Here is a 22573-nt window from a genome sequence, read left to right as displayed (position 1 = left end):
ATGAGGTTTGAATAAAATTGTATGGTGGTTTCTTTATTTGGCGTAGGTCCAGTTTTTTCAGAGTATTTATATACAAGTAAATATACAAGTAGGAGTATACATATACAAAATATGAATATCTTGTCTTAAGTTATTTTATTCAATATGAATATAAGTTATAGCTTACACCCTTGCAGAGGGTACTTTAATTTTGGTCAAAAGTGTGCACATAACTGCAATGGTATATCAACTTCGGCTCCGCCCAAAGCTATATTTTCTTTCTTATTTTTTATAACAAATGGTGCCCCCCAAATTTCGACCTTATTTTGTGTTGAATACAATATTTAAAATTGATTTTTTATTAATTTATTCTATCATGTGTATACATAAATTTCAGCAGGGAGGATTTCAAGGGACGTCCAATCAGCAATCTCGGTTAAATCAGTGGAAGCTTCCAGTATTAGACAAGGATATAAATGCTGAAAGTTCGGAATTTTCACGAGCTCCAGGGGCTACTAAACAAAATATTACTAGCAATGCCGGCAATATAGGTTCCTTGGGCCTTCAAAACGATGGGTACGTACATTCAATACCATACTTATCAACTTTTATCAAAGCGAAGCCAAATGGTTTTATTTAGGGGGGTTCATCCCGTATGGCGGATTATTATTATTGTTATTTTTTATACCCTTGCAGAGGGTATTAAAATTTTGGTCAAAAGTTTGCAACGCAGTGAAGGAGACATCTCCGACCCTTTAAAGTATATATATTTTTGATCAGGATCACCTCCTGAGTCGATATGAGCATGTCCGTCTGTCCGTTTCTACGTAAACTAGTCTCTCAATTTTAATGCTATCGAGTTGAAACTTTGCACACACCCTTCTTTCCTTTGCAGGCAGTGTATAAGTCGGAACGCTATCCTATAGCTGCCATATAACTGATTGATCAGAAATGCCATAACTTCGTTGTTTTTCAAGTTAGAAGGATGGGAGTTTCAATGGGTTCCACTTTGTGCAAAATAATTCGATATGCCAAATTTCATAAGGATCGGCCGACTATATACGATCCGCTACATACATATCTTATAATATAAGATGCGTAGCGCCACCTAGCGGACTGCGATTCAACTGCAAGGGTATATAAACTTCGGCTCCGCCCGAAGTTAGCTTTCCTTTCTTGTTTTAAAAAAAAATTTTTTTTTTTTGTAAAGCTTTTAATATTTAATTCACAATTAATTTTTATTCACATACAAAAATATGACAAAAAATATTTTCTGAAATTTTTTTTGCACGATCATTAGATTTCACCAGTAATAATTACATTTAAAATTGAATGCTTTGAGGACTTTTTGTTTTCAAACGATTGGAAGTAAACAATGCATCGCGAACGGTACAAAAAATAGAAGTCTTTTTTTAGCTTCAGCATGAAAATTTCGAAAAACTAACAAATGTGGCGAGTAATTTGAAGAAAAATCATCTAATGTCACAATAAAATTTTTCAGTTTCCGGTATATTTAATCATTTTCAATTATAAATATATAATTTTTTTATATTTTACAAGCATATTTCTGATTTGTACTGATTTGTTTTGAACAGGGTCCATTCCAGGGGAAAAAGGGGCTGCCAATTTCTTGGGATATTCCGATTTTCCAAATTTCATAAGGATCGGCCGACTACATGCTATAGCCGCCATATAACTGAACGATCGGAAAGGGAACAACCTTGCTATAAGATTCTTGGGGCTGTTTCTAACAATTTTATTAGAAAATTGATATAATGGTGAACTTTTCATAAGGATCGGCCAACTATATACGATCCGATATAAGTAATAATATAAGCCACTACCTAACTGAAAGGTTCTTGAACCACCTACATTACATTCCGAAAAAATAATCCACCTGAATTTTGACCTAATAATCCTGATAAAGACGGTTTGCATGGTTTTGTCATATACAAGTTTTGGCTGTATATTTAATTGGGTTGAATATTATTATACAAATAAACGCAAATAATTAGAATTGAAGTCCTAACATTCTATCAAAGAAATCATAAATTTGCCTTTTTTTGCGGTAATACCTAATTGTACTAATTCCACAGATAGTTAAACAATATTTTCGACAATTAAATTGGAGTTTTTAATCTCATATTTTTAAAGTCATGACTATCTAAAACTGTTTCTATGTTCAAAACGTATCTATTGCAGGTTCAGATGGTTTGGTAAAGCTTTACAGAAAAAGTAAATAACCATGACTTTTTGAAAATATGAGATTAAAAACTTCAATTTAATTGACGAAAATTTAGTTTAACCACCTACAATAAATTCAATAAAATTATTTCGAGTTTTCCCTTAAATCCAAAATTAAAACATGTTATGATCTACTGATTTCAAAAAGAAAATAGAAATCTTCCATAGGAAATTGTTTGGGGAAAAATCATAGAAGACCAAAAATTAATGTAGAAAATCTGAGATTTCAACTTTGGATGAGTATTCCAAAGATATGGTAACTGCTAGATACCATTTTTTAATTTTAGTTGTTACACATACATTTCAAAAATGATATGTACTAGAAACAATGATGGTCATCTTCATTACACGGCCTACATAATTCAATATATGGCAAAATTTGATCAATTTCTTCTCTTAAGTGTACCGCGGACACTGTGGGTGATAGAACCTATGTTTGTTCTGTACTTTGGTTCAGGGGAGCCTAAAGGTTAAGGAGCAGGTAAAATTATGCATGGAGGAAAAAAAAGTTGGAAATTGTCGGCCTTTGTTCTTTATATATTTAATTATAATAAAAGTTTTGTTGTACTCAGATGATTTCTCACATGTCTACTGTAAAATATTTAAATTTAAAATTTAAATAAATTGTTGATAATATTGAATAATATTGTCTAGCAGTGTAGCTAGAGATTCCTCACTTGTATTGGTCCAAGTGCCATCTTCTTTTTTGAGCTACACTTGTGGCTGAGTGGGATAGAATTTTCCTAAGCCTCGCAGGTTGAGCTGTGTTTTCGATGTCCAAGCAGAGGGAGTTCCATGAGGAGCGTTTCGCTTTTCAGATAGCCTTATTTTAAGTGGCCAGGGAGGCCTCTGGACAGACGTCCAGAGGATCTCCTCGTTTTCGGCTTTCGCCCCATTAAACAGGACTCTGATTGTCGTCTTGAGGGTTGTTAGTTCTGTAGCTTTTTTGGTTTATGTCTTTGGCATGTATTATTGAGGGCATTATTGTGGTGCAAGAATTAGTGAATTCTCGCGCCAAAGTGTTTGAGGATAATGTGGTTGCTGTGGTGCGATGGTGTTCGAGAGGATTTGATAGTATTTGGCACAGCGGATCTTTGTGGAGTTGGGGATATGTTGTGGAGTAAAAATATGCTTGGGTGTTTCTTAGATTAAATACCGGCTCTAATTTTACCTTGTGTATAAGATACTAGCCGCTTGTTATCCCTGGTCGCTAGTCCAGAAACCCTTCGACCTGCTAGCCATGGTTCCTGGGCTGGGACTATATCGGGTCCATCTTCAGCCAGATGGAGCAGTAGCGCAGCTTATGCTGCTTTACAACGGTGGAGTTTTATCTGCAGAATCCGTAGGGCCATCTGACAGTTTCCCCTCCACCATTGCACAGTGGACGGTCGTATATGGAGAACGAGGCCAAAATTAATTCCAGTAGAGGTGTCGATTTGAAATTCTTTTTGTAGTTAGATAGCGACATATTAATGTTATATTAATAATATTATATAATATTAAAATGTATTTATACAATTGTTTTCAAAAAAGTATGAGTGCCCATTACGAATGTGAAAATCGGTGAAAAAAACTATGTCAATACGAATAACATTTTTAAAATGTATTTTTTATACCCTTACAGAGGGTATTATAATTTTTTTTAACAAATATGACTTGTATTAAAGAAGTTAAAACTAAAAAAAAATTACTTCATTAAAGACATATTTAAAAAAAAAATAAAACAAGAAAGGAAAGCTAACTTCGGGCGGAGCCGAAGTTGATATACCCTTGCAGTTCAGTCGCAATCTGATAGGTGGCGCCACGCATCTTATATTATTAGATATATGTATAGCGGATCGTATATAGTCGGCCGATCCTTATGAAAATTGGCAGATCAGATTGTTTTTCCCAAAATAGAATCTGTACCAAATCCCATCTTTCTAACTTAAAAAACACCAAAGTTATGCCAATTTCGACATTTCCGATCAATCAGTTATATGGCAGCTATAGGATATAGTCGACCGATCCCGGCCGTTCCGACTTATATACTGCCTGCAAAGGAAAGAAGGATGTGTGCAAAGTTTCAACTCGATAGCATTAAAATTGAGAGACTAGTTTGCGTAGAAACGGACGTCTGTCCGTCTGGACATGCTCATATCGACTCAGAAGGTGATCCTGATCAAGAATATATATACTTTATAGGGTCGGAGATGTCTCCTTCACTGCGTTGCACACTTTTGACCAAAATTAAAATACCCTCTGCAAGGGTGTAAAAAACTATAATTAATACTTCGTGGCACCACCTTTATTGGCTATCACTGCCGCACAGCGCCTTGGCATGGAATCTCCCAATTTCTGGCATCTTTCGGGACGAATCCAGGTCCAAAAGACCTTTACAATTTCCCAAAGCTCTGAAGCATTAGGTGGGAGCTTTTGTGCGACCGCCTTTTTAACATCTGTCCACAAATTTTCGATCGGATTCAGATCGGGAGACTGGGCGGGCCATTCTAGTACTTGAATCTTATTTTCTGCAAACCACTTCTTAGCCACTTTACTTGTGTGCTTTGGGTCATTATCTTGTTAGAAGACCCAACGCAATGGCATTTCTTCGCTAGCATAAGGCAGCATTGTTTCCTGCATTATTTTAGACATATCCAGGACCATCCACAATATTTTTAATCCAATATATTGGACCTACGCGATAATAAGAGAAACATGCCCATATCATTATATTATATAATGCAAAAGCACTCCTATTGTTTTGAAAACAGCTGTATAAATATCGTAAATATTTTAAATTTCTGTGCAAGTATAAAAAATTAAATCAACACCTAAAGCGGACACCTAAAATAATGCAAAACTTTTTGAAGTTATTGCCCAGATGAATTTTTGAAATGCTTAATTTGAATTAAACAATTAACAAAGTACATTTAAAACAAAAAGACAAATTCAATAGTTTAAAGTATGGTAATTCGAACTCGAAACCATTACTCAAGCAAATCATAAACTGATGCGTCCAAAATCGATTTTTTGTTTTTAAATTTTTTTTGTCCGGATATGTAAATAAATCTGTAAAAATACGCGAAATCTGGCTTGTAAATCTTTTGATGTCTTTATTTTTTGACTCATCCGCTTCTTTCGAAACTTCGCCAATAAAGCATTCTAAATTATGTCAGGCCCGTGAGGATCCCTTTCCTCCAAATTTTGGTTTGTCTACAATGAGTCCCATTTTATTTTTACGAAATTCTTTCTGAATAAGAAAGGAACGCACGAAACAAAGACGCAACAACATTGGCATCTTGGATAAGACGGATATATTCTACTATTACATTAAGTAAAATAAATAGTAGCTGCTGATTTTCATAACTTAAAATTACTAAATATTGATTAACTTTATGAAAAAAGTTTTATTGGAGGACGGTAATGGCAAAACAACTTTTACCTTTTCTGAAAATTTATATTTTTTTTATGTTAGAAACCAAAAATTAAGGAAAATTATTGTTAAAGCACACAAAAACAATGCAATTCCAATAAAAATTACAAAAAAAAAAACAATGTGATTACCTTCAATTTTTTTCCCCCATTTGAGTTTGATCACCTAATATAATCTATCTGTTTTCGTGTTAATACTGAACGGCTTAAATTTGTGATGCGCAAGCCTAATGTTTATCGCTTGGTCGCTTGGAAAAGTCAAACAAAACAAATAATCGAAATAAAAACGTTATTTTATGTTCAAACGCCCCCTAAAAGTGGGGCGCCCACTGTGCATTGTGATTTCGTTGTACCGTATTTCGGGAGTACACTTTTCGCCAATTCCACTTTTTTCAGCCACTTCTCAGTCAAGACTTGGCCCATTTTCGGCCCTTCGGTGGCTACCCAGAATGTGAACCGCTGTTCTCTTCTCTGCGAACATATTTTTCTAAGTTTACTAGCCGCCTTAGGTTTTCTGCCCTTAACCGCACCTGAAGGTGGCATCATGGCACTTAGGCCGAAACCACCCCCAGTTTGGGGCGGGATCCTTCCATACCGTAATTGCCAGTTTGGTGTTTGGTGTTTTTTTTTTTTTTTTTTTTTTTTTTTTTGTTTGTTTAAGGAGATTCCGACCCCTGTTTGTTGCGTTAGTGTCAGTTTTAAAGTTATCCATAGGAGGTCCCACGAGTTGCGGGTCGAGTGACACCTTGGTCCGGCCCGGTATGAGATGGTGTAGTGTAGTGTAGGATTTATTTGCGGGGAGGGCCCCCGAGGACTCCATGGGGTCCTTCGCTTTATTCACAGATTGCTTGTAGCTCTAAGCTAGGCATCCTAGGAATCATCTCACAAATATACAACTAAATTTTCAAACATTTTTTTCTTATTATTATTTAAATTTATTACAGTACATGGTCAACCGGTCGAAGCATTGGAGATGGTTGGCCGGATGCCTCATCTGATAATGAGAATAAAGACTGGTCAGTTGCCCCACAGAGTACAGCATCAAGTGTTTACACTGACTTGGTGCAAGAGTTTGAGCCAGGCAAACCATGGAAGGTAAAACTGTACAATTTCATAAAGCCTAAACACATCCAAGCAGAAGTTTCTTTTAAGGGTTCTCAGATTAAAAGCATAGAAGACGATCCCAGCATTACTCCTGGAAGTGTTGCTAGATCCCCCTTGTCCATTAATTCGGCGCCTAAGGAAGCTGACATATTTAATAGTACTGGAAAAAATTCGCCGACTGATCTACCGCCTTTAAGTTTATCTTCATCTACTTGGAGTTTTAATCCTAACCAAAATTTTCCGAGGTATCTAAAAAATTTCAATAAAAAAAAAAATATTATAAAAGCTTATCAAATATTTGTACGTGAGTAGTTGGTCTGATACAAATTCGCAATCTGGCAGTACTTCTGAGTTGTGGACAAGCCCTTTAAACAAGTCGTCATCTCGTGGACCTCCACCAGGCCTAACTGCCTCTTCAAATAAATCGGGAAATGGTGGTAGTACTACTTCAACATCGACAGCAATATCTGGCGGTGCTAATGGATGGTTACAAACACGAGGTGGGAGTGTTCAAGCCACAAGTACAACTTGGAGTGGAGGTAATGCACCATGGAGCTCTAGTTGGTTACTTTTAAAAAATCTTACTGCCCAGGTATGTTTTTTTTTGTAAAACTTAAAGATGTAAACTTAAACATGTGATAATGATTTAAATTCTTATTTAAAAAAAAGCTGAATTCGGCCTCAGCCGAAGTTATAAACTTGTTTGTTTGCTTTCTCCAACCCCTTTGTACTGAAATGTTCTAAGCGGTAAATCATGCGCCCTCATTCCAGTCCGCGGTATATTTAAGATAAGAAAGAAATTTATCAAATTTGAGCATATATTAAATTATGATATAAAAAAACCTCTTGACGACGTAAAATACCGGTGACGAACCTGCATGCGAAACCCAAAATATCTGATATCAATTTTGTGACGAAAATATGCTATATACATAGGTGTTCAAAATTTTTGTTTATTTTTCTTGCACGTGCCGAACAAGAATATATTTTATAATCTATACCATTTCAAAAATATTTTAGATCTATACCATGCCCAGTCCCATTGTTTGTTTTTCTCCTTTGTTGTTCGATTGATCTGTCATATGGGTAGAGCAAAGTCCCAGCATAGGCAAGGCAAACTACAATAACAATTTTGAATACTTAAACAACACTTAACTTAGTTTCAACACTTTTCGGCCTAGGGCAAAGGAATTTTGTTGTTGTACACATATGTTGTCGCACATATGAATTTGTCGTAAGTAGTGTTGATATATACTGATATATACAAAATATAATTAGGCGTGGCTACTTAAATTTTGTCACAGAAAAACCTGGGGTACTAGAATAACCCAACGCACTGTCGTCGGGATTGTATGAAGCGAGTGGTCAAAAATTCTTCTAACTTAGAAGTTCTAAGTATATATATATATATATATATATATATATATATATATATATATATATATACTTGTTTCAAGTTTCTAATCGTTACGCATTTACCGTTCTGCACTTCTTTCTTTCTTTTTATACCCTTACAGAGAGTATTATAAAGTTGGTCAAAAGTGTGCAACGAAGTGGAGGAGTCATCTCCGACCCTATAAAGTGTATATTCTTGATCAGGATCACCTTCTGAGTCGATATGAGCATGTCCGTCTGTCTGTCTGTTTCTACTCAAACTAGTCTCTCAGTTTTAAAGCTATCGATTTGAAACTTTGCACACATACTCATTTTGTTCGGTCTTGGGATCGGTCGATTATATCCTATAGCTGCCAAACTGATTGATCGGAAATTCCATAACTTAACTTAATTCCATAACTTGGTGTTTTTTTTTAAGTTAGAGGGTTGGGAAACATGTTATACTTGGCCAAAATATATTATCTACAAAATTTCATAAGGATCGTCCGAACCACCTACATACTGGCATCACTTGTCTGCTATTCCGTCAGTTTTTAAATTTTATGTCCGATAGTCCGATAGCTCACTAGAAGAAGAATCACAATTCTTGGCGACCACCAGAAAGTCACTATCACTTTCAACATAGCACGATGTCACTGGCCGATGTCACATTCTTCAGGTCGGCTTCTAGACTTATGTTTTATATCCACTCTTTTTCAAGCTATGCCCATTTCCACCCAAGTACTTCCAATTGAAACGATTTCTGGTTCTGGTTGTCTGAACCCGAAAACTGGGTTGGCAAATGTTATCCTGACTGCTCCATCTAAAACACAAATTTTGAGATAGTTTGCCGCTATTAAGCGTTGTTAGGTGAGCACAATTGATTCTGAACGCAGTGGACGCCCAAATGAATTTTATACTCCAAAAAATGTAAAAAAAAATCTACAAAATTATTGTGACTGACCTCACAGTGACAGTACAGTACACAGTACACAGTACAGTGTCAGTACAGTACAGTGACAATGGATGAAAGATAGTACCATCACTACACAACAGAGTCAAATCGGCAGTCATCTGAGTGGACTGAGCGTGAAGAACCAGCTCCAAAGCGTGGAAAAAGGCAACAGTCGGCTAGCAAGTGGAATACACGTGGAATAATTTGTAAAATTATAAAAAAAATTTACAAAAATATCTCGTCACTACCCCACAGTGACTATTTTCTGTTTTCAGACCTTAAAAAATGTTCTCTGGCCGAACTGTTATATATACTTTATGTTATATACTATTATGTTATACTTACTCGAATATAATATAAACTTATAATCTACGAGAACGGGATATAAACAGGCTTTTATATAAATGTAAAAAACTTGCAGTAGGATTGATTTTCAATACTTTTAGTTTCTCGGTCAAATTTCACCGTGCAAAAATGTTATACAAAATATAAATACCGCTGGCGGTTTCAGGTTACTCAAGATCCGAAGCAGTTTTATATTTTTGTAATCACGTATCCTGTCCTATTCTTCTTACGTTTAAAAATTCATCTGCGACCTCTAATCTGGATATTGCCGATTTATTCGCAAAATTTTTTCACACAACTTATTCACCTACTAAACTATCATACGCATATAACATTCAATCAGTGAATTTTTTTTTTTCAGTCCACCACTTTCAGAGAGTAGTGTATTGTTATACGTATTGTATTCAAAGAGCTAAACCCGGTTATTCGCCAGGCCCCGCAAAATACTGCGCCAGAGCTCTTTTCCAGTCTCTACATAAAGATTTCGAGTTCTCTGGAAACTTCGATTTGTCCCCTTACGGGGGTCAAAACGGTTTGACTTCTACAGTTTACATTTTTATGTGTATTTTAAGTAACTTTCATACAACTTATAAAATAACAAATAAATCAAAATGTTGGAAAATGGCAGAGTAATCCATGGTGCAGACACGATAGCGTCCGTAATTTTTATTTCAAACAGAAATTATTTACGTTTTCCTAATTTGTACACTTTTTCACAGAAACAAAAAAAAAATTGTTAAACCGAAAATAGATAATTTTTTGCAGTGTTTGAATTTGATATTCAACAATATGTAATGGTGTACACGAATTAAAAAATATTGGTTTCAAGAAAACACTCTTCAAAAATTTAAAAGAGTGAATATTTCCAGAATTAATTTGAATTCAAAGCTGAAATTTTGTTTTTGGATATACAGTGTCGAACACATGTGGATACACAGTACCACTTCAACCTCTGAAGATACAAATTTTATTACAAAGTGAACACCTGCGTGGCTGCGTAAAGCTTATCAGCAAAAATCGAACAAACAAATATTGACCACAAAGAAAAATTAAAGACACAAACAAAAAACGTACCTTGCTCAACCCGGGTCCAAGGCCCTTCATGAGCACGAACCATCCGATTTAGGACGATACACCTCAAAAACATACCAACATAAAGATCCGAAATTCATAGTAGTAAAAAGAAAGGACAATGAATCATTTAGGACAGTTTCCCCCTTTCATTATCCACAAATCCATAGACTATGCCTGCGGAGGAGAAGTTGATTCCATAAAAAAAACAAGAGACGGAACCCTCCTAATAAAAACAAAAACACACCTTCAACAACAAAACTGCTCAAACTAAACAAAATCGCATACATGGAAATTATAGTTACGGAACATAAAACACTAAACTCCTCGAAAGGTGATCTACAGCAACGATCTCAGATATATTGATAAAGAGACCATCCTTCAAGAGCTCAAACCCCAAAAAGTCATGATGTAAAAAAAATAATGAAGAAACAAGAAAGAAAAGCTAACTTCGGGCGAAGCCGAAGTTTATATACTCTTGCAGTTGAGTCGCAGTCCGCTAGGTGGCGCCACGCATCTTTTATTATTAGATATATAGCGGATCGCATATAGTCGACCGATCCTTATGAAATTTGGCAAATCGAATTATTTTGCCCAAAAAGGAACCCTGACCAACAACACAACACAGGACCAAACAAAACCCCAATCTTCAAATGCCACCAGAACAACAGAAAAAACTACACACAAAAATCACACGCAAAACACCATAACCAAATCAACATCCCACGGAACCTCAACTAAAGCATCAAAAGAACACCTCCAAAATCACACTCAACAGAAAGAGCAAGACGACACCAAGATCATGGATACCGACATTACAGACACCACACCAAATTCACCTTACTTATCATAAATTACTAAGAACTTAACATTAAAAATATTCTCCAAAGATAAGTCAAACTTTCTTTCCACAAACTTCAAACCGTCCAAATCAAAAACTAAACCCTCAACCAAAAACAAACACACCAATAACAGTGACAGCGAATCCATCTAAAATCCACCAACCTTATCCTAACTTAACCCGATCTTCACCCCAAAAATGTCCCTCAATATAATCCAATGGAATATAAAAGGGTACTCTAATAACTATAACCAATTCCTTATATTGATAAAGAACCACTCCCCACACATCATTCCTCTCCAAGAATCACACATCAATACACCAATAACATACCCACCCCTGTAAACTACATTCTACCAACTTATATAGCCACGAACAGATTTCAAAGAAGCACACATCACTCATCTCTCTTGACTTCTCAAGAGCCTTCGATCGGGTAGGGGTGCACACCATAACACCCCAGCTCCAAGAGTGGAAAATAGGCCAAAAAATAACAAATTACATAAAAAACTTTATGCTCAATAGAAAAATTATTGTCCGTGTAGGACCACACATATCTAACTCTCATCCCCTATATAACGGTATCCCCCAAGGAACACCAATATCAGAAATATTATTCTTAATTGCCTACAATAAACTTGCAAATATCACAGCTTTACATAAAGTCATTAAATTAGACGCATACGCCGGCGACTTTTTCCTCATAATAAATTTCCAAGAAAACAGAAAGAAAAACCTCAACTTAGACTACATCTTAAATAATACCAATAAATTAACACAATACAATAAATACAAATGGAACACACACTCACTCATACCCTCATAAATTTAATTGCAATAGGCACACATTCATTCACGTTGCTAAAGCAACGGTCATCGCTAAACTGCAATACGGTTTGTTCCTTTACGAACACTAACCCAAAAGCACCTTAAACAAATTAAAGACCCCGTTCAATGCTGCACTTCGACTAGCTTTTAGAGCCTACCGAACCACCCCCATATCTAATTTAATCAACGATTCCAATATTCTCACAATAGAGCTAAAACGAGACCTACAAACAGCCAAATTTAGCAAGAACTTAATTTATTCCAGAGACCCACCCATACACAAATTTGTTAAGCACCGACAAATCTGAAAAAACCTAACCACTATAGACCGAACAATACAACTCTGGCAATCACTAAACTTATCATACCAACCACAAAAACTACAAAAATTCAATCCACCCTGGATGATTCCCAATCTCATAGATACAATATTCAGAATCCAGACCAGATTACAAATATTCAGAAAATATGGTATGCTCCCCCTATACTCATCAGTACTCTCCGGCGAAATAATAGCCATCCAAAAAGTAATTGATGAAGTAAAAAATTTGCTAGCCGATCAAACCGCTAAATCAGCAGCGAAAATCCCTCTTATTTTCACCCAAAACATAAATTTAACAGACATAAACAAACTTTAAGGTCAGAATTCTTGACAAGACAGGGAAAAAACTTTGAACAATGCAGCCAATGGTATAAATCCATAAACAAAGACAACACGAATATCGACAAATACATCGCCTTTTTTAACCCAAAATCGAGCAGGCTCGAACAAATAAAAATTCCTCAGACTAGGCCACACAAAACTTACCCACAAACACTACTTCAACCAGAACCAAACATCCCCATGCCCCTTTTGCCAAGGAGACAACACCATATCCCACTAACTCATTTCATCACTCCATCCTATAAAACACTATCATTAAAAACACAAACCCACTTATACTACTCAACTATATAAAGACAGATAACCTTCAAAAAATAATATCTTTTCTAAAAGAATCCACAAAATATGAAGTCAATCCCCACACCAATTAGAAAGTTTTAACTAAAATGTTATTATGTAAATAGGTAACCCACGAACCTCCGCTTATAGACCTAAGCTTTTCATAACTTAAGACTTAAAACAAGACTTAAAAAATTTATTAATCTCAAAAATTTATTTGTATACCTTTGCAGAGGGTATTATAATTTTGGTCAAAAGTGTGCAACGCAGTGAAGGAGACATCTCCGACCCTATAAAGTATATATATTCTTGATCAGGATCACCTCCTGAGTCGATATGAGCATGTCCGTCTGTCTGTCGGATTCTACGCAAACTAGTCTCTCAGTTTTAGAGCTATCGAGTTGAAACTTTTCACTCATCCTTCTTTTTCTTGTAGGTAGTACATAAGTCGGGGCGGCCGGGATCGGTCGACTATATCCTATAGCTGCCATATAACTGATTGATCGGAAATGCCATAACTTCGTTGTTTTTTAAGATAGAGGGTTGGGACTTTCCACACATGTTATATTTGACCAACATATCTTATGTACAATTTCATAAGGATCGGTCGACTATATCCTATAGCTGTCATACAACGATCGGAATTGGCATAACTTTGGTGTTTTTTAAGTTAGAAAGATGGGACTTGGTACAGATTCTATTTTGGACAAAATAATAAATTGCCAATTTTCATAAGGATCGGCCGACTATATACGATCCGCTATATACATATCTAATAATATAAGATGCGTGGCGCCACCTAGCGGACTGCGACTCAACTGCAAGGGTATATCAACTTCGGCTCCGCCCGAAGTTAGCTTTCCTTTCTTGTTTTATTTAAAAAAAGTCAATTTATTCACTTTTGCACGTTTGTGTTTTTTCGTTATATTTCCCAAATATAATATTAGTACTTTGTCCAAAGACAAAGTCTTAGGCATACTTTTAACCAAATTCTGCAGCATTTCGTTTCATGAAAAAGGATTTACAATGAAAAAGGAGTATTATGCTAATATTTTGGAGACTAATCTCCCAGACTTTGAGGACAAATGTGCTTACTTATCCCATTGAAGAACACATTTTAACCAGATGCAGACTTTAAGCACACGGCTAAAATCGAAGAAAATTGGCTAACAAATCGAAGATTCAGCTTATGCAGTGACCAGCTCAGAAAATCTTTGGGATCTGCTAAAAAAACGACTGGCAAAGTACGATATTGCACCGAAGGGCTCAGGGAAACTGTGGGTCAGGATACTTGGAAACAGGATGGAAAAATATTTCAAAGGAAATGCTGCAGAATTTGGTTGAAAGTATGCTTAGGGCATTAAAAGCGATTAATAAATTTGTACCACTTTTATAACATTTTGAACTCAGAAGTGACAAACATCCACATCTGCTCGCCACTGTATTCCCAATATAATTGGCGAAACAAATTTTTTTTTCATTCCAAATAAGTTTACTCCCTTAACTGGAAGGAATCTTTCACAATCCTTTTGCATAAAAATAGAAAATTAGATGTGCGGACAACGAAATTTTTGAATTTTACAATGCAAAGTCAGATCTTGATCATTTTCCTAGATTGTGTTTAACAAATGATTTATTACTTGCAAACTATAATGTAAACTTACGTCTTTCTATAGTGTCAAAATATAAAATTCAGAAATTTAATAATCTAATCCTTAACCATTATAATTCGACTTGTGTATGCTCATCATGATCCTCTTAGGGTTTTATGTTAGAACAACAATGGACTATATCGTGTCATCTCGCTTTCCTCTCCATTTAATCTAAAAACATATATTCTTTCAAAGGCACAGAAATTATATTAAAAGATTTAATGACCCATATATAGTACCACGAGATAATACTGAGTAACGAATCAATTCACTCTGTATTCGCAACTGTCTTGTTTATGAACCAGGTGATCTTTTATAAGATCAGAGAATTAAATATATCGGATAAGTCAAGCCTTCTCCTCGCGGGGTCTCGGGAATTCTTTGTTCGTTCCCCTGGTGGTGTTCCATGTCATGTTCTGACTGATGCAGCGAGTCCTCGTTGCCTTTGTTGCTCATCTTTTGTCAAATAATGTTAGCAGTAAAGTCCACACGTCTAGCTCAATACGAAGCAGAGATGAAAAAAAAAAGAAGGACCAGATCTAGCAACACAACGAAGCCACACACGGCCTTAGTTCGCAAACTAAGTCCTCATCATACCAGGACTGATATATTCCTACTCGACCAATGGTCACACCTTAAAGTCTAATGTCTAACGAGAGACTGAATTACCTCCTCTCCGACACGGTCATCCTGACATATACACGTCCTCGTGTCTATAATCAACATCTGAATTTCATTCCACTTTATAATTTTATTAAATGCTTTCAAAGAACTTAATCACATAATCTTAACTTCATATAATGTTCATTAACATAACTGAATTTCTATTTTTAACATATCTCTTATGTTCTCTAATAAACCATTTCCATACAAAGAATCAATAAATCATTTTCAAATTATACATTAATCAGTTAAAATAGTTACTTCGTAATCCAAAATACATAACTAAACTTTTACAAGCCGACTTTTACAACTTTTACAAAACAACTTTTACAAAAAAGGGTCCTCTGAACTTAGGATCTAATTTAGTTTGCTGTCTCTCGCTGTTTTTAAGCAGCACAAAGTCCCCCACACAGAACCTTATTACTTTAGCCTTATTTTTATCAAATTTTATCTTCTCATATCTAGCAGCGTCCTCCATGTTCTTAGTGGCCAAATCCCTTTATTTAATCTTGTCAATTTCATCTTCCGTATCACTAATAGGTATCAACTCTAGTGGTCGCCCAACTTTACCAATTAAAAGTTCTAAAGGACTACACTTAGTGCTACGATTAACTGTACAGTTAAGAGCTAACTGTACATCCCCTAGTGCGTCCTGCCACGATCTAGAGCTTGTCTCAACAGCCGTCAAAAGATTCTTCAGTGTACTCATGACCCTTTGACCGTTGGCTCGACTTGCGCCCGTTCCAATTAGATGTAGTTTTATTTTTTGGCTAGAACAAAATTGCGCAAACTTTGTGCCCGTGAAACTGCGCCCCTGATCGGCAATTAAACGTGTTGGTACGCCAAAAATGGCAATCGAAGATTTCATTGCGTTTATACAAGTATTAGCATCCAAGGAAAAGTAATGATATAGATAAACGTATTTTGTAAAAGCGTCGATTTGTACAATAATATATTCCTTACGATCGCTTTTTCCGCTCAATTTTCCCGATATATCTATGTGAACAGTGTGCCAAGGAATGCTTATTTTTGGAATTGGGTGTAATTCCATTTGAGGTTTTCCTGACGTACCCTTAGACACTCTGCATGTAATGCAGTTTTCCACGAATCTTCAAACATATTTTGCCATACCTGAAAACCAGTAATGATCATACACTTTATCAAGTGTTTTCTCCCAACCTAAATGCATGATAGACTCATGCACCTGATTTATAACTGACCAGCGAAAAGTACGCGGAACTACATGTAAACAACGAGTTCTTGAATTCCTTTGAATCTTTCTATGCAAAACATTTGATCTAATTTCATAAGTGGCAACTAATGCTAATGGTAAATCGTCATTCTTCAACTTAGTTAAGATTTCTGATATTTCTGGATCCTTTTGTTGTTCCACCAGTATCCAGTTCTCCGATATTTCTATTAAGTCAATTCGTTTTTCTTCTACTTTATGTGAACAGAAGAAAAACTATATTGACTTATTTTTTTGACACACCGGGTTCCTAGATAAAAAGTCAACGTGTGCCATACGTTTACCTTCCCTGTATTCAATTTCGAATTCAAATGTTTGTAGGAACTCCCACCATCGATAAATCCTAGGTGACAACTCGACTTTATTTTGAGAAGATTTGATTGAGTTGTAGTCAGTAAAAATTACGAATTTTCTCCCATGTAGGTAGTGACGAAAATGTTTCACTGCATTCACAACGGCCAACGTTTCCAATTCATATGATGTATATCTGGACTCGCTGGGGCTAGTTGCTCTCCTAAAGTATTCAACCACATGGGGCTTAGAGTTTATGCGGTCCAAAAGGATGGCACCATACCCGATAGAGCTGGCGTCGGTATGCAGTTCTATGGGAAATTGAGGATCAAAAATAATCAAAACAGGCTTATTTGTTAACACACTTATGATTTTACTGCGAATTTGTTCATGTTGTATTTGCCAATCAAATTTAATCTTTTCAGACGTGAGAAAATATAAAGGCTTCATCAGTTGAGAAAACCCTGGAATGAATTGACGAAAATAAGACGCTAACCCAATGAACTGTCTTAAAGAAGCAACTGACTTTGGTGGAGGCAACGCCACTAGTGATTATATTTTGTTAGAATTTGGACGTATCTCCCCCGCTTGTATCTCATAGCCCAGATAACGCACTAAAGTTCTCAAGAAAAAGCACTTTGAAATGTTAAAAGTGAATCCTGCCTTCACTAAAACGTCTAATACAAGTTTCAAACGTTCATACGCTTCTTCCTTCGTTTCTGAAACAATTAATATGTCATCCATATAAACAATTACAAACGAATGAGCAAGACTACCGAGTGCCTTTAATACAGCTCTCTGAAACACTGAAGGTGCGTTTTTTAACCCAAAAGACATCGCAAGAAATTCGTACAGCCCATCAGGGGTAACAAAACTGTATATTCTATTGATTCAGGGTGCATTGAAATCTGATAATACCCGCTAGCCTTGTCAAGAGAAGTGAAATATTTAGCTCCCCTAAGTCTAGCTATTTGATCTGATATTAACGGTAATGGAAACTTATCAGCTACGGTATTCTTATTTAATTCTCTATAATCAACGCAAAGTCTTGCTGAACCGTTTTTCTTCTTTACTAATAATGCAAGACTCGCAAATGGTGAGTTACTAGGCCTGATAATTTTATATTCGATCAATTCTTTAATTTTATCACGTACTAACTCCCGTTCGCTTGGACTAAACCTATATGGTCGCCTTTGCACAGTCTTAGTCGAATCAATCAAACGAATATGCATTTCCCCAGTATTCACACGTGTTTGTGGCCTTCGACAAAAGATAGGGAATGTTGTTTAGCAATGATATTAAAATTTCTTTTTCATTTTCAACCATTTCCGTATCAATATTATCAAAATTAGTAGGTTGAACGGTTTCACAAATGTTTACTTTAGATTGAACAATTTTAAAATTATCATAGAAGACTTCTACTGTAAACCCTTGAGCTAATATTTCTCTGCCGATTACAATATTATTTTTCATACATTCGTCTGGTACTAAATGAAACAAAACAACCAAAGAGTTGCCATCGATCATGATGTTTGATTCAACTTGTGAGGTACTATAGGTATTGGCATTACCTATCCCCTTTAAAGAAATAACGCTATGAATTCTCTTACTAGCTAACTTATTAGAAACGCTTTCCTTAATTAATGAGCACTCAGCTCCCGAATCAAATGTTATTGGAAATCTCTCACCATTGACCAGCATACTCGATTGAGGCTCCACTATAGCGCATAGCTCCACTCTTTTTTCTGTTCTGACTCCCAATCCAGCGTTCTGCACTTTTTTTTTGACAATTAGTGGCTATGTGTCCCGGCTCCTGACATCTGCAGCACGTTACGTTAGTCCTTCCATGACGTGGCTGCGCTGACCGCCACTCCTTTCCAGTTGTCGAAACCTGGGATCCGGATCTACAGTCTTGCTTTTTGTGGCCTAGTTTTCCACACTGGTAACATTTGATTTCCGCAGTTTTAGCTCGCTTCGTCTCTGGTTCCCAGTTCGTTGCATTAGGGCGCTCTCTTAGCGCTGAGAATACTTGCAACTCCGCTTGCAGTTCTCGTCGATTGCTAACATGCGTTGTGTGTATCATTCGCTGCAAACGCCGGTCGAAATTAGCCATGTGCCTAAGAACCAACGCGATGGAAATTTGTTCTGAACTCAAATTGCGAAGTTTTGTGCACAGTGGCGTCACACAGCGACTTGCAAAAACAGGCAGGCTTTCGCCATTGCTTGGACGGCTATTAAGAAGATTTAAAATGACGGCGGCCGGCGTCTCTGAAGTCTCGTATCGCTGCTCAAACAATTGCCGAAACTGTTGCCAAGTTATTCCCGGGTAACATATTTGAGATAACCATTGCGCCGCTGTGCCTTCCAAAGCTTTACTTAACGCTAATATAAGAGCGCTGTCACTTAATGGTTTTTCTCGTAAGATGATGTCGACCGTAGCGCACCACTGCGTGGCATCCACACCAGCAACGTCCGGATTATATTTCGGCAGGCAAATCTCACTAGTCGGTTGCAACTCACTCGCCGGCATCTGTAGCCTCTTAACCAGTTCCAGAAAGTTCCGGTTTTGTTGTTCTAACAGCGCGAATACGTCTCTAGAAGTACTTTGGTTAGGGCCGTGGGATCACTTCTGATATCGGATAAGTCAAGCCTTCTCCTCGCGGGGTCTCGGGAATTCTTTGTTCGTTCCCCTGGTGGTGTTCCATGTCATGTTATGACTGATGCAGCGAGTCCTCGTTGCCTTTGTTGCTCATCTTTTGTCAAATAATGTTAGCAGTAAAGTCCACACGTCTAGCTCAATACGAAGCAGAGATGAAAAAAAAGAAGGACCAGATCTAGCAACACAACGAAGCCACACACGGCCTTAGTTCGCAAACTAAGTCCTCATCATACCAGGACTCATATATTCCTACTCGACCAATGGTCACACCTTAAAGTCTAATGTCTAACGAGAGACTGAATTACCTCCTCTCCGACAAATATATTGTGGCTTAATTATGGTTAGCTGGTCAATGTTTATGAAAGTATGCACAATAAGGTTAATGTCAAAGAATGTACGTCCTTGTAGTTCTAAGTCTGCTGACTCAGATCGCTTCGTATTGGGTTTCTGCTGAGCTCGCTGGTTTTGATCGCTCCGGTCAGTCGGTCATTCTTTCCGCTGATATTGCTAAATTTCGTTCCTGGTCTTATTAGGTGCCAACAGATCTTGTATCTGGAGTCGTCAAATTTGTACATATTTTCCTGCCAAAGTCATTTTCAAAAATTATTTTACCTTCACTTACAAACCTTAGAACGTTGATGGGTGTCGTTTTCTTACATCATATTAATGGTGATATAGAATTTATCTATATTTTAGATAGCTAGCTAGCATGTACGAACATACATGTGGAGTAGACTTTACAGACTTTGTAGATACCCATGACTTTTTGAAATTATGAGATTAAAAACTCCTATTCATTGTACCGCGGTGTACCGCGGAAACTGGGTGATTATACCTATGATGGAACTGGGTGATAAAACCTCTGTTGTTCTGGACTTTGGTTCAGGGGAGCATAAAAGTTATGGAGCAGCTGAAATTTTGCATGGAGCAGAAAAAAAATTGGAAAATGTCGGCCTGTGTTATTAATACTGCAAAACTGATTGCCGGTATAACTGTTAACTAAATGTTTTTTTTTATTGATGTGTTACATTTCAGTTTAGTTTTTTGGGTTTGGATTCTAATTAGATAAAAATAGATCTAATAAGATAGGTCTTAAGAGATACACGGCAGTGTATGTGGACCAGTTGACATGCGGACTAATTTAACACCCACGCAGATCATATTTGTTTCAAAATTATGAGATAAAATTTACTTGGCTCTATATTTTTTTCGAAATACATTTACTTAAAATATATTTATTTGAGGTAAAATTTATTTATATAAAACTGAATCAATAATATTCTAATGTATATTCTGTTTTTTTCTCATTGAAATTTTAGATTGACGGTTCTACATTACGTACATTGTGTATGCAACATGGTCCTCTTGTGAGCTTTCATCTATACTTAAGCCAAGGGATTGCCTTATGTAAATATGCCACTCGAGAGGAGGCAAACAAAGCGCAAATGGCATTAAATAACTGTGTTCTTGCCAATACTACAATATTCGCTGAATCTCCTAATGAAAATGAAGTACAGAACATTATGCAACATTTGCCGCAACAGCCACCCTTAGCCACCACCAGCACAAGTACCACTGGTACTGTCGTAACGTCATCCAACAGTTCAAGCAGTTCCGTACCCAGCAGCTTATCTGGAAACAGTAGCAATGGAAATAGCAACGGAAACAGCGGGGGCTGCATTGGCAATAGCAGTGTTAGTGGAAGTAGTGTGGGTATTAGCAATTCCAATGCTAATGTAGTAAGCTCAAATCTTGTAAATGCCAGTGGTTGCTCTGTTTCAAATCCTACCGGTGGACCTTCTACTTCTGTAACCGTTGTCTCGGTTTGCGCCAGTACCATGAGCAATGCCTCAAATGGAACGGGTTCCACCAGCAGTGGTGGTCCCAAGAATAGTGCAAACAATGTTTCTTTATCTGCTAGTCAGGCTAGTGGTTCCAACAGTGGTTCAAACAGCTCAACATGGCGTCAAACAAGCCAAAACCAACCACTTCAAAGTCAGAGCAGGCCAACGGGTAGAGAAGCTGATTATGATTATATATCTCAATTTGTTTGTTCCATTGTTGATGATTAATGAATAGCGACCAATTCCATTGGTGATTGACCATCGACTACCGCATTCTGTGACTCAAGACACTCACCCAAAACCTTCAAATAATTGATACTAAGTATATGTATGGAAAGCAAGACCATGTGAAAAATATAAAAGTGGATCGACTGATAGACGAATGGACTTAGATTTTTGTATGCCCGTAGATTTATTTTTCTTCGTCGTTCATAGAGCTAAACTTGTATCAGTAAGTTAAAATTTAATCATGAAAAACAAAAATATGCTTATGTATATGTTGTCAAAATAATAGAACTTTTGAATTGTTTGCTGGCTAAAAAAAATATGTTGTCCTATTTGAGAAAAAGAGTATTGACTTTAAAGTCCATTACTTATTTTTGGGGAATAAATCGTAATTGCATACATTCAAAACGTGTGAGACTTAATAAATAAAATAAATATAACTAAATGAACGCAAATGTACATTATATTAGTCCTTATCGTCAAAGTTTGACATAAGGATAAATAAAGTATGTTAGATTTGCATATATGTATTTTAATTATGTACATATGTATAGATTCGTCCTATTTTTCCGCTTATGCATGGGACAATTCGTAAGTGTTTTTTGTGTTTCCAATAAGGATAATTACCTGTGTTATATTCATTATAGGAAGTTCTAATCTTATTACGGTTTTGCTTTCGTTAAAGCATTCCCACCGAAAAGTTCGGTTATACATTAAATCAAAATAAAAAATATCAACAAAGTTATTGTCTTTGAATATTAAAATCTTTTTTTTGTGTGGGAATCAATACAAATATATATATTTAATTTCTTTTTGAATTTAAAGTGCACTTTATTTAAAAGTAAGGGTTTTTATGTATTTAAAGTAAATAAACTGAACTTCTTTTTCGGAT

The 22573-nt window shown here is 36.3% G+C and overlaps 1 protein-coding gene across 5 annotated transcripts in view; it reads left to right on the top strand.

Annotated features, from left to right (window-relative positions):
* The window catches only part of LOC6501803 (protein Gawky), a 39068-nt gene extending 16865 nt beyond the window's left edge, over positions 1–22203 (top strand). For 4 of the 5 annotated variants that reach the window (XM_044717670.1, XM_014903701.3, XM_032452184.2 and 1 more), the window contains exons 6-10: positions 377–555; positions 6582–6732; positions 6790–6986; positions 7054–7333; positions 20932–22203. In XM_044717670.1, coding sequence (XP_044573605.1) covers positions 377–555; positions 6582–6732; positions 6790–6986; positions 7054–7333; positions 20932–21684 — 1560 coding nt within the window. In that variant the 3' untranslated portion in view covers positions 21685–22203. The remainder of the gene's footprint in view (positions 1–376; positions 556–6581; positions 6733–6789; positions 6987–7053; positions 7334–20931) is intronic. The other variant, XM_014903702.3, reaches the window with a different exon arrangement.
* The last annotated feature ends 370 nt before the right edge of the window (positions 22204–22573 follow it).

The sequence above is a fragment of the Drosophila ananassae genome (genome assembly GCF_017639315.1).
Source record: "Drosophila ananassae strain 14024-0371.13 chromosome 4 unlocalized genomic scaffold, ASM1763931v2 tig00000054, whole genome shotgun sequence".
NCBI classification, from domain to species: Eukaryota; Metazoa; Arthropoda; class Insecta; order Diptera; family Drosophilidae; genus Drosophila; species Drosophila ananassae.
Note: the sequence above shows the minus strand (reverse complement) of the source record. Positions and strands in the feature narration are given on the sequence as shown.